A 13116-nucleotide genomic window follows, 5' to 3' on the forward strand; every position below is an offset into this window, starting at 1 on the left:
TGACTGGGGAAGGAGGACGCAGACAAAAACAATAACAATCTCTGCGGACACTCAGTAGACTATATGAAGTCCTAGTTCCAGATGTCTTTAGGCTTTATTCTAAAGTCCCTTCTTTCTTTTTTCAGTTCGACATTTTTCTGTCATCAATAGTCCCATAACATCCATAATTCCTACGTCTTTTGTCTTTTTCCATTCAGTTTTTTTTTTTTTCCCCCCGGTATTTGATGTTTCTCCTTCTTTATTGTGAGATCACGCGAGATTTGCGGATTGGAGGATGAGATTCTAAATCGCCTGTGGGACAGAATCATTGAGTTTGTGATGTACTGTGCTGAGGTTTTCGGAGCGTACCACATACGATACGAAACGTTTATTTTTCCATTTTTTAAAATAACGTGTGTGTTCTCTAGCTGATTAAATATAATTAGATAAAAGAAAATCCTGTGTATCCCGAGCTTTTCCGACTTTGAACCTGTAGACCAAATTCTCTCTAGTTACCTAAATACATGATTTTTGTCTTTATATTCAATTAAACATGAAGTGAACCATAAAATACATGTTCTCAATTCTCTTGTGCTTTAAGAATTAGTTGTTTTTTTTTCAAACACTCAAAAGAAAATAAAACAGATCTGAAAACTTTGTCATATAAAGAAGCAACAGTGCCCTCTGGGGGACACAAGGCACAAACTTGACAGTTGCTTCCTGCGTGTTGAGTGCCTGCAAGACTTTGTCATTTATTGAATACTTTTAAAAAAAAAAAAAAAAAAAAAAAAAAAGATCAATTTATATAAATTTTTCCCGATCATTTTCAGTATGTGGCTCTTTTTTTCTCTTATTCAGTAAACAAAAAAAGCACTCCAACCACTAGATTTCCATGACCCGTGAGGTCATGGAAATCTCCCTTGATTTGTTTTATTTTGAGAGAATATTAAAGATATTAATTCTATGACAGTAGCCAAAAACAGTTTTGTGTAAAACAAGATCACAAAATCATATCTTGCCCTTTATTTTCTTTACAATTTCACAAGATTTTATATAAACTGTACAATCTTCTTCACATGCTGAAACAAGTAAGGAAAACAAACAAAAATGGACCAAATATAGAAAACTATGGGAACAAAGAAAGGTAATTCACCGTGTATATGTACAAATTATAAATTAAGTAATTAACTACCCCAGTTTGCCAATATTACAGATGATCTTGTGTTTTCTGGTATGTAGCAGGAGGTAATACCATCATTGATCATACATGAAGTAAAGTTACAGGAACCTGTTACTTCCTATGACACAAAGAGCTGCACCTAAAAAGACCAGATCTTCAATAAACCACTGATATAAAAATCTAGTTGAGACTGTCGACTCATTCCAACTCAGTGAAACGAGCAAACATCGCTTTTCGGACTGCATCTTTATACGTGTCTGAGGCTGAGAGGGTGTAGTTGGTTCCTTTAGTGCCAAGTCCGGCTCCCTTTGTTCTCAACTGTGCCTGAGAAAGAAACCCATAAATGTTAGTACTGTTTGGAACTTTATATTGCTGATGATGCTAATTTACTGGGTAAACCGTGACGTCAGACAATTGCAAATACCTCAATTGGAGCTGTGATGCCTTGCTGATTGCGACCAAGACCTTTCCCCTCCTTCCAGCCCATGGCTTGCAGCATTTTATTCCCAATGTTGTCACTGTTAAGGCCATCTTTAGTGGGCTGTTCATAATTGCTGTGCACAAAAGATAAAAAAAAAAAAATAAAAATTAAAAACATTTTTTAAGAACTTGAGCTACATTTGGCACAAATGAAAAATATGTTACTCACATAGCTGGTGTTGGCTGGCTGAATTTTTTCTTTTTTGCTACGGGAGGTTCTGGGATACCATATTTCTCTCTCCTCTCAGCGGCTCTGTCCCTGTATTTCAGCTGTTCACACAAGAAAACATTTAACATTACAACCAGTCACAATAAAGTCTGTTTCATACTCAGCTGAGAACAAGCGCAATGTTCATTTGTCGCAGAGCATGTAAGAAGCTCCACAGGGAAAAGTAAAATTAAGGATAATCAACAGATTTAAAGTTCAACCTCAGTCTCTTTCCTCTCCAGTTCCTCCAGCTCTGCTTCAGTCATTTGGGATCTGCGGAGAACTTCCATGTTTTTCTAAGAGAGACCAGACAGAACAGGAATACATGATTAAAATGATTCATCCAGTGGCTTCTTGAAAGGCAGTTTAGATTTCCCCTCATTTAGGTTTCAAGACATATGTGATGATACCTTGTGAAGGTCGGAGAGCTGCTGATGTCGAATTAAACCCTCTTTATTAGGAAACTGTCTCCTACAGAGCAGACAGGCCAACTTTTTCCAGTCTGTCAGCTTGTCCTGGCCTCCATCATCACCATCAAGTTCTGCTCCTCCTTCCTCAGGGTCACTGTCTCCACTGTAAGCTGCCACAAGACCAACCTAACAACAGACACAAATGGATAAGTTTTGATAATATCAATGAGACAAAATCGGATGAAGAAGCGACTTTTAAAATCTGGATGCACTTGAATGTCATCATAGTCATACTGTAATAATAATGGGAAATAATGTCCAAAGACATAAGACATACTCACTTTAGAAGTACTGACTGAGCTGATAGGAGCTTCTTCTTCAAGGCCCCTTGATACTTCAAGCATGAGTCTGTCTAGACCGGCCTGCTAAAAAACAAACAAACAAAAAAAGCACCAATTAATTCTAGAACATAAACATTTAAACATGCAATCCCAGAACTTTATGATACTGAACTCTTATAATACCTTCTTTTCAAACAGTGTGTATCCAGCATCAGCAGCAGCTGCCTCCTTCCTTTCTTCTTGACTAACTGGCTGGAAGCTACTCTTGAAGTTCTCTTTCTGCTTATTGAGACTTTTAGCCCAACGTTCCATGTCTTTTGCAATCTGGATTTCAAATATAAATATTATTGAGTAAGGACCACAAATGATATAAATGAGAAATGCATGCTATTAGGGTATTAATAAGGACACCTGCTGTGCAGTCTTGCTTTTGGGCTTTTCCTTTTTCTCTTTGCCTTCTTTAGGCTCTTTGCTGCCTGCTGCCGCAGAACCATTTGTTTTATCACTTGGTCCAGCGTTTGTGTTTGTAGAGGCCGGTACATATGCTTGCTTCTCACTGTCCCAGTACAGATACTGCTGTGTCTGAGCATTGTAGTAATACTAAAACAATGAAGCAAGGTACAAGATTAAAAAAAGCATTTCTGAAGATAACAAAAGGAATAATTAATAATAATAAAAAATAAATTAATTTAAAAAAAAAAAGTCAGAAACTGGATGTGTGCTACCTACATGTGAATTTGGGTCATAGTAGAGTCCACTTTGAGGGTCATAGTAGTAGCCAGATGACTCATCATACTGATACGTAGAAGTATCAGGTACACCTATCATTTATGAAAGTAAAAAAAAAACCAAAACATTGAGAACTGATGTAAACAGATTCTGTAGAAGATTCTGGCCAAATCAATTTGTTTACATGGAGATTAAATAAACAAATTGATTTGATGACACAAACAACTTTTTTGGGTTTTTTTTTAGTAGTGTCATTTAAACATGCTCAATGTGAAATCTGTTACTGATATCACTCTGTCCAAATACATAAACGAGAGTCCATTTCTTATTTGAATTGAACTGTTGTACTTAAGAATCAAACTGTTCTTGATATGGTGAATTTTAAGAAAATCAATCAGCAAAAAGATAAACTTCAGTAAAAGAAATCTTAAATAGATGCTTCGGTCATACATTTCCGTTAGTCACATCACACTTGTCAATCTCACTGGACATATGTAATATGCACAAACAGAACTCAGGAGCAGTGTGTTACTTTCAGACCACAGACACCAACCAACAATATCCTCCTATTTAACTACAATATCCATCCAAACTGACTAGAAAGATATGATGTTTGTCATACTTCATATAAACCAGTTGACATTTTCACTCATACCTGTGTTGGGGTCCAATGCGGGCATAGAGGGTGGTAAAGTACTAGCAGCATTAACAACAGCAGCAGCAGCAACAGAAACAGCTGGCACAGAGGCAGCTCCAACAGCTGGAAGATGTGCTGTCTGCAGTTTTGTCTCCATTTGTTGGGCAAGTGGCAATGCCTACAATAAGTGCCATAGTTAGAAATCACAGCATTAATTTAGATTTGTGTATAACTGTCTAGTGACAGATCTAACAACAATGTACATTACCTGCACGGCAGGCTGGGCAATTATATGAGGTTGGTAGACTTGAGCACTCTGTGATATTACAACTCCAACTGCAGCTGGGACAATCTTTACACCTGGGGCAGCTAGAATTTGAAAGAAAAATGTTTCTCGGTGTCAACATCAACATGCAAACAAAGTATAATAAAACATGACAGAGCTCTTTAATAAATAAACATCTTTGTTGAGAAATGCAACACGGAGGCTGGTAGTGGAGCCAATTTATCCACTTTGAGAAATATATGTGTTGGAAATTCCTGTGCATCAATAACCAGTTGCGTTAACCGCTTTTTGCACATAGATTAGGAAGGATAATTCAAATAAGTGAGACAATTTAAGATGAATACTTTACTCATCTCCATAGCGGAAATAATCATATCTTACCTAGATGAATGGCCATTTGCCTTTTTTTTTTTTTTTTTTTTTTAACGAAAAAGGCCAAATGAGAACAGACTTTCCATTTTTAATAAACCCAGAAAACATCTTAAATCTACATTTTACAAATAAATGGCAACTGTAAACTTCCATCCCATAAACATTTTCAGAATACATAACAGCCTGAAAATATTTCTAAACAAATGTAAAATTTGTAAGATGGTTGGCAGGTTTGCCAACTATGTAAAGATGGCATAAAATTATAATGTACCTCCAAGTATCCCATTTCCCTGAGAGGTGCTTGCTCCTGCTCCGTGCTGGTAGTATGTTTGGTAGTCCTGTAAACAAATTGTTGCAAGTGTTAACCATGGGACTTAAAAACATCATTATGGTAAAGATTATTCCTAAATGCTGTTAAACTACAAGAAATAAAAGGTCAATCACTGGTTACAATCCACCTCAACTGCCATTTTGTTTAATAATTTTCTTACTCACCTGTGACAGTGGGACATAACCTTCTTGCAGATATGCATACTCTGACATTCCATCTGAGCTCTGCTGTGGCTGTCGGGGTAAAGTTGTACATAAGTTTATGACATCGACTCAAGAGTTAGACAACAAGCAGATGTGGAAAATGAGCCTACCTGAGTTGATGACCACTGGGCTGCAGCAATAGCTGTGCTGGCAACAGAAAAGGCACTGACACGGTTTCCATCAGGCAGTAAAAGGTCCCTAATCCAGGCAACAATAAAAATTATTAGATCAGCCTAAGACTGCATTAAATCTCTTCACTGTGCAATAAAAACAGGCATTTTCAAAACTGCACTACACAGAATTAAAAAGGTAATGCACACAGAGGTAAACAATGTAATCTCAATAAACAAAATAACAAAACATGATCAAATCACATACTTTCTTGCACTCTTGGCATAATCCACCCCAATTGTTTTTCCATCCAGTTTTAGAGGAGGCTGCAGGCCCTGTAAGATGATTAGTAGCTGAGAAGCCTCCTGTGAAGAAAAGCAACACAATGTGTTTTTTTTTTTCTTTTTTTTTCTTCTTTGAAATATGTCATCTTTAAAAGTTAATGGAATTATTTATGTATTTTTACCAGCGGTGAGGACAACTGCACAAAGGCGAAACCTCTGTTCTGACCCGTTTGTTTGTCTTTAATGAGACGAATGTTGTTGGATGAAAGATTGGCATATGGTGCCAGGGCTGTCAAGATAGCTTCCACGGTGGTCATAGGAGCAATATTTCTCAGGATGATTGCTGTACAAAACAAGATCTTCTATTTAACATCCAACCAAAAGCAGAACATTTTTGTCCAAATGAGACATTAAATCTTTGAATAAAGAAGTTCTTACTGTCGCCATAAAAGTCTCCACTGGGCTGAGTTTCAGAGACCCCTGCGTTATTGCCTGTTTCACCTTCTGTTGAGAAATGACAAAGATGAAAGAACTGTATTAACTTTACTTTAAGAGCATTATTAACAAAAAACAGAAACTGATCCATTAGGTTTAAGAGCACAGAACAGACTAAAAATATGTCATAGTTTAAAATATCAGGCAGACTACGATCAGAAATGACGAGTTTGGCTGCACCCAAATTGTAGTTTTCATCAAGTAACTCAGATATTGCATGCCATTTCTCCATGTAGTTAATATCTATATTACTGACTGACAACATTTAGAGTCCACAACGACGTAAATTTTCACAACTACAAAGCACAAACTTCATGTTCTATCCCAACACAGTTGTCCCAGGCTGTCCGGATGTCTGCAGTGGATGGCCTCTTGTTGATCAACTACTTACCAGCTTTGGCTGCTCCACACCTGAAGCACTTCAGCCGCCTCCGGAAATTGTACAGGCCACACTGCAAGTAACCGTTCACATCATTTTTATTACACACCTACTAAACCCTGGAACAGTGCTGCCTCAGATAAGCCTAACTTTTGTGGTCAACATACCATACTTACCAAAAATACAAGCTAATCTTTACCACATATACAAAACATAGGTGTTACACAAAACTAAAGAACTGCAGAAACTAGACTAACAGGCCTATCACAAGTGTGTGTTCGACGTTCTGGAGCAGAATAGTTTGGACCATAGAATCGCAAAAACAAGACATTCACTTACAGTGTTGCAGAGCCAGTCTTCATATTTGTTTCTAGGGTGACTGTAGTGCATGTCCACCACTTTGCCTTGGATGACCAGACGTTTCTGAAAAAGGAAAACTAAATCACTAAACAGTTCATGGCAAGCAATGATCTAATCAACTGGAGTAAGCAGTCATGGAAGGGAGAGAGTGGGGAAAGGGGTCCCCAACAAACAGCCTTTGAGTTAAAGACAAACACATGATGTATAAGTGAGCATGATGTGAAGAGAATTCTTTAAGTGTTTGGGACCCGCGTGCCCAGACTAAGCTGGAGCAGAGTGTAAAATGTGATCCTAACAAACAATTTTTGTCTGCTTTAAAAACATGTATGGGTTTTCCAAAAAAAAGATGAATAAAGATTAAAAAGAAATCTTCTATAGAAAGGTAGGGTAAGAAAACAAAACAAACAAAAAAAAAAACCACCCTTGTGTATTTTATATTTCAAATGCAAACCTCACAAAATAAGTCAAATAAATCTGCAGCTCTAATATCAGTGCCACTACACTTAACTAAATTTAATCTGTTAGGGGAAGGAGTTTTATATAAAACTTTTGGGGTTTCTATTTATATACTTGTCAAACATTTTTCCTGTGTGGTATTCAATCCATGAGTTATTTGTCTGTACAGTTTCCACACTATATATTGAATACATTCTGGTTGCCTTTAGGATCATTTCTCCAGAACCCCAAGAATTAAACTAGACTTGGCGATTGTGAAGCAACCTGATTGGTCTCCATCCATCTGGTAGCATCTTGCAAGTGATAAAAGTCCACGAAGGCGAAACCACGGCTTATACCTAGAGACAGCATTCAAATATAGACGGGAGGTGTGTTAGTTAAGAGTCCATGGGCATATTATTCAAACTCTTCCACAAACTGCTTCACAACCCAGGCCTAGTTTGGTACAACAGGCCACTCCTTTGGAGTTTTACCATAGCAAATAATCCTGGTGAAGACCACAGTCTGAGCCACACTAAATACAGTGTGTATCAGTCAACTGATTTTCTCCTAACTTAGTTTGCACTTACCTGTACAGATCCACAATGTACTGAAACGATAAGTCTTGCATCAACATTGTACATCTGTTTACAAATAATGTTGTATAACAGTAGTTGCTATGGGAAAATGGGTCTGAATGGAAGCAGATTTGCCCTATGGTCAAGGACTAGGGGGAGGATCAGGGTCCGGCATACATCTGTTTCTCACCTGTTCTCTTTTTCATCAGTCTGACATCCACTGGCTGGGGACCCTCCAGTTGATCAATGGCAAAACGAATCTTAAAAACAACAAAGACAGGGATTTCTATTGAATACATTATAAGGGACATTTAATCAAACAGAGTGAGTGGAATAAACAAATTTAAACAAACAGAAAAGCTGGAAGTCTGCAAACGGCATTTAAGCACTTACATCATCCTCAGTAACATGAGGAGAAAGCCCCCCAAGCATGATGGTCTTACTCTTCTTCTCATCTCCTGGCTCCCTTCTGTAATCTTGCTCTTGATAGTCACCATCTGAGTGATAACCATCCTCTGATCTATCACTGTTACGCCGTTTCCTCTCTCTCTGCTTCAAAACAAAGTGTTAAAAGTGAATATTATGAATGTAATTCAGAGAGGAGGGAGGAATACAATTTAAAGTCTCTTGATAGAATAAGTACCTCAGGACTGTCTCGCGATCCACGGCGATCCCCATCATAACGATCGTTACGTCTCTCTTCACTCCAGCGGCGCATGTTGTGATCACGCTCTTGGTCCCTGTCTCTTCTGTCACGCCACTCTGACTCATCACGGGATTGGTCAGAGCCATATCTGCCACTACGCTCTGTCCGACTAATCCTAGTCAAGAAGATACAGAACAAAAAATTATCAAAATTTTCAGCTACACAGTGTTCAAAGAACATTTTTCCTTTTGTGGCCAGCGTAGCTAATGAATATAAAGTTATTTGTTTGAAAGTTGTTTTTTTCTACTCAATGTAAGCTGCCATGATGCGGTCAAACTCACTAAACCCAAACAAAGAGTATTAACCAGTAGCATCTAGCCTTGGCTAATCTTTCCATGAAATTTCAACAAACTTGCAGAAGAAACAGATAAAACTTTCAACCAAGTTAGATTAAATTAAAAAAAAATTACAATTGACTATGTCATTACAAATGTCTTAGTTTCAAGCCTAAGATAAAGTTATTTAAAAACTATCACTAACTTTAAAGACTTGAAGCAATTTTTGAACAAAAAAATAGACAGTAGTACTACTAAAATGCAGGATGGTCAACTTGTTTGATGAGCGCTGAATTTCAGTGTAAATTATTACTTTTAAACCCTTTTACAGGCTTCAACACGACAACAAACCAACAAATACAGAATTTAATATGTTTGGGTGCTGTGCTCCATATGGATGGAAACAAGTCGAATTTGAATAATTCAGATAAGCAATTAAAATCTCTCTTGCCTGATATAGAGTTGGGGTGGGAAAAATCGCAATTTTAAAATTGAGTTTTTTGTTTAAAAAAAAAAAAATAAATAAATAAATAAATTTAAAAAAAAAAAGTTTTTACAAATACTTAAAAATAACTCATTATAAAAATTGTTGTCGTTTTTATTGATCTTTTTTACTTGTCTTCTTGGACATTATAGCAGCAGAATGATGATCTGGCTACTGTATTGTCGTACCCCCCCGCCAATTAAAATGATGTGCAAAAAAAAAACAAAAAAAACTTTAATACATGTATTTTGTTTTTAAATCTACAAAAATGAGCAGTATCGAAGAATTGTGTGAATCGCAATTTAAATCTACTTGGCACACAAAAAATTGGAATCAGATTGAATCGTGACAAAAGCATATCGTCCCAGCCCTATTATACAGAAATGTGTAGAAGCGCATGTATTTACCCCGATTTAATAATTTCATTTTTCTTATGTCATCGACTATTTTCGCAATGTTAGTCAACGTAGAAGATTGCTGTTTATGTTTCCGACATGTTTCAATTAGGATATCTTTGTTAAATGGGGCTTGCTGCTAATATTTCATGCACAAGCAACGTTTAAGTAAAGTGTGCAACACAGCACATTGCATTAAAATAACACTACCAAACTAAATGATTGACCACGGCAAATGGTGCTCGCGCTTTCTCTTACTACTCACCTTTTATCAGCTCCCATTTTCTCAACGAACTCTGCACCCAAGCAACCTTCAGAGAAAATATTACATGTTTACAATTATTAAATAATTTATTTAATTCGTCATTGGCATGTCCAAACACAGAGGCAACAATCCAATAAATTAATAAACACAAGCAAATAATGGACAAACAGAATGGATCCCAACCCTTCGTTACCAAAACAGAAAAAAGACGGAACTAATGGCGAACAGGAAAAACAATAACCTAAAGTTGTAAGCAATTACACTAATCAGTCTAAATAGTCAACAACTCACCAGTGTTAGTTTGTCGACAAGGATATTCTCTATTGTAAATTATCGATTCAATTAGCTAAATTGTGAGGAAGAAATTCATCTCACAATCGAGGACTGATCGGATGTACTTCGACGTTATAGAACCTTCTTTATCCCAACATGCACTGGGGCAGAGCCTAGTGAATTGTGGGTAAGATCAATATATTTTTCCCGAGTTTACTTCGCAGGCAACTGTTTAAATGGACCTGTTTGTTCTTACAGTTGTTTCCGACACTTTATATTCAAATTGACGTAATGGAAACAATTTTGGAAGTTCACAGTTATAAATGTAAATATATTTTTATGTCCTACACAGCTAAATTTACCAACGCAACTTCTGTGGAACCCAGGAAGTTGTCTGATAGGCAATGCTGAGGGCAAAATTAACAAAGGAAAATTTTTCCGCCATTTTACTGAATGTAGTTTGTATGTTATGGTGTTGTAAGTAGCGTTTTGTATAAATGAAGTTATTTCCCAAAACTGTTTAATTTCCTTTTTAAATTCACATTCAGTGAGATTCACATTTAGTGAGACTAAAAGATGAACACCCTCTAATACTCGTTTCAATGACATCTTTAGTGCATTACAGCTTTTTGTGGTCACTGCAATTACGTAGACCTGTCCTATTAAGGCAATGCAGTCTATGGAGACTTGTACTGGTACCCGTACTGGTGTCTGCAGAGATTTGCAATGATACCTCAAATGCGCATATACTCAGAGGTGCCAAAGTTCAGCCCAGGAGATCTATAATCCTGCAATTCTTAGATGCAACCACACCTACATCAAATGAATAGCTCCTTACCAGGCCTCTGCAAAGCTAGACGGCAGGCAGATGGGAATATACCGCTACTTGATTTAGGTGTGTTTGAGAAGAGGTGCATCTAAAAGTTACAGGATGATAGATGTCAAGAGCTGGACTTGGGCATCCTTGATTTACATAAACTGTCATTATAATATCATTAAACTTTAATGTAACACTTATGTAGATATTAAATATTTTGTCTTACACTGTGCCTATCTTGTGGACAATAAATCCTTAGTAATATACCGTTTGCTGCGTAGCTGTTTTCAGTGTTTAGTGGCACTGTAGATATTCAGTTGTACTCTTACCTTTTTGTGTGTGGTGTCTGTATAGCAACTACATTTAAATTAAAGTGTAAACATGTTTATTCACTTAACTAAAAAAAAAAAAAAAGTAACTTGAGAAAACGTGGTAATTATTTACCATTTATTAGAGAATTTAAATTCTGAAACATGACCAAACAATTCACTGTACAGACAGGTCCTCATTAAAGATGAGCACACAATAACTTGTTCAACTTGGCACACAAGAATGTTCCCCTTTTCAAAAAAAGATTTCCAATTTGGTAATGAAACAATAAACAGTGCTGACAGCACATCCATTACTGAGTTCCAAAGTTTTATTTAACCAGTACTTATGGAGATGAGTTTTGTTTTCAATTAATAATTATGCTTTGAGTCATACATACCCAAAACGGACCCAAATCTGCTATACAAATGTGTCACAAGACAAAACAACATAAAACTTTGCAATATCATATAAAAATGGTCCACTAGACCCCCAAAAAAGGAAAGTGGAATCCAACACACTTAGTCCAAAAGTTCAGGGTGGAGGGTCGGCAGCCACGCCAGGAGGAATTCCCATGGTGAGCTCTAGGTTAAGGTTTCTCCTTTTGTCACCTGTATTGACATAGATGTACAGTTGGTTGTTATATCACTTAAAAGCAGAAAGCATGAAATATATTGGGGTTTTTGTACGTACTCGGGCCTCTATATATTCAATCCTTCTCTCCAAAGCTGTAAGCTTTTCATTGAGGGTGGCCAGACGAGAGCGACAAGACATATCTGTTTGGGTTTAATTGCATTTCACATGTTAATTTTCGGAACATAACCAATTATTACATAGCAGTCAGCACCCCCGGTATTTCGTATAGTGTTGCACAGATCGTCAAAACCATAACTTACAATGATGATTGTAAAAACAAACAACAAAAACAATCAAGGATGCCAGTGTCCAGAGATGACGAATGTCGTGTCATCTCTGTCATGTCAACAGCTGCACTCAAGCATTAGCAGCTAAATAATGTTAGCTGTCAAGTAATTATATTTAATCTAGCACTCACAGCACACATACACGAGATACCTTGACAGGTATGGGACATTAATCAAAAAGGAACAACAGCTCACTACCAAATGTGTAACAAACATTTAAAAACACAAGAAGCGTCCTGGTATTAGTCGAGCTCACTGCTAACTGGGAGTGGCATTTAAAACATGAACATCGATAGCTACAATCGTACAGCTAGCTAATTTCGTTTCTGGGCTATTTTTATACATAAACGCCAAACATGATCGACGTTGTTTGTTTTATTTTACAGACGCTTACCAAACGAGTTAAGGAAGTCAGCAATCTTTTTTATGCTGCTTGTAATGACTTCTATATACTCTCGATTCGCCCAATCTTGGTGAATCTCCCGTTGCACTGGGTCTTCCTGGCCAGCCATGTTGGATGAGTTCTAGCTAGCCTGCTGCAGTCGGGAGGATGAACCCCACTCCCCTCCTGGTCGCATCCAGGAAGCACGGAATGCGGATGTATCTACCACTGCGTATTTTCATATACTATATATTATATGAGTTTTATAACTTGACGGCTAACTATAATTGTTTAAGCCGTTAACATTTTTTCTTTTACAAAAAAATGCTTGATAGCTTTAGGTAGAGTTATTTACTTATTACATACTAGTCCAATGGTCTAAATAATAATAATACTTTCAGTCTTGTCTCAATAATAACTATTTCCTCCTGAATATTTAATACCGCCCGTTGCAATTTTTTGTTTAGGAATATTATTATGCAGTTTGTC

At 36.9% G+C, this 13116-nt stretch overlaps 2 protein-coding genes across 2 annotated transcripts; both read right to left on the reverse strand.

Moving 5' to 3' along the window:
• Positions 1–979: 979 nt before the first annotated feature.
• On the reverse strand, positions 980–10353 carry rbm5 (RNA binding motif protein 5). The gene is made up of 25 exons (XM_079242967.1): positions 10215–10353; positions 9924–9969; positions 8442–8619; positions 8192–8350; positions 7989–8058; positions 7506–7579; positions 6765–6848; positions 6438–6498; positions 5990–6055; positions 5734–5894; positions 5535–5632; positions 5267–5354; positions 5118–5186; positions 4894–4960; positions 4233–4333; positions 3983–4142; positions 3328–3419; positions 3010–3198; positions 2782–2922; positions 2599–2682; positions 2258–2443; positions 2069–2143; positions 1809–1909; positions 1584–1713; positions 980–1483 (listed from the first exon to the last, which is right to left on the reverse strand). The coding sequence occupies exons 2-25, from the start codon at positions 9938–9940 to the stop codon at positions 1358–1360; spliced, it is 2577 nt and encodes an 858-aa protein (XP_079099093.1). The 5' UTR covers positions 9941–9969; positions 10215–10353; the 3' UTR covers positions 980–1357.
• Positions 10354–11452: 1099 nt separating this feature from the next.
• brk1 (BRICK1 subunit of SCAR/WAVE actin nucleating complex) lies at positions 11453–12779 on the reverse strand. Its single transcript, XM_079242500.1, has 3 exons — positions 12640–12779; positions 12016–12098; positions 11453–11933 (listed from the first exon to the last, which is right to left on the reverse strand). Exons 1-3 carry the CDS (start codon positions 12755–12757, stop codon positions 11907–11909), a joined length of 228 nt encoding a protein of 75 aa, XP_079098626.1. The 5' UTR covers positions 12758–12779; the 3' UTR covers positions 11453–11906.
• Between the last annotated feature and the right edge of the window lie 337 nt (positions 12780–13116).

The sequence above is a fragment of the Telmatherina bonti genome, assembly GCF_933228915.1.
Source record: "Telmatherina bonti genome assembly, chromosome: 6".
Taxonomy (NCBI): Eukaryota; Metazoa; Chordata; class Actinopteri; order Atheriniformes; family Telmatherinidae; genus Telmatherina; species Telmatherina bonti.

Excerpts from the sequence above, each read along its gene's own strand:
- rbm5 (XM_079242967.1), bottom strand. Across the intron at positions 7,580-7,988 it reads ACTGATGAAAAAGAGAACAG|GTATAAGCCGTGGTTTCGCC; the intron begins GTGAGAAACAGA and ends TGCTGTCTCTAG. Across the intron at positions 1,910-2,068 it reads TGGAGAGGAAAGAGACTGAG|CTGAAATACAGGGACAGAGC; the intron begins GTTGAACTTTAA and ends TTGTGTGAACAG.
- brk1 (XM_079242500.1), bottom strand. The coding sequence starts at position 12,757 with ATGGCTGGCCAGGAAGACCCAGTGCAACGGGAGATTCACCAAGATTGG. Across the intron at positions 12,099-12,639 it reads TGACTTCCTTAACTCGTTTG|ATATGTCTTGTCGCTCTCGT; the intron begins GTAAGCGTCTGT and ends AAACCCAAACAG. Across the intron at positions 11,934-12,015 it reads TTGAATATATAGAGGCCCGA|GTGACAAAAGGAGAAACCTT; the intron begins GTACGTACAAAA and ends ATGTCAATACAG.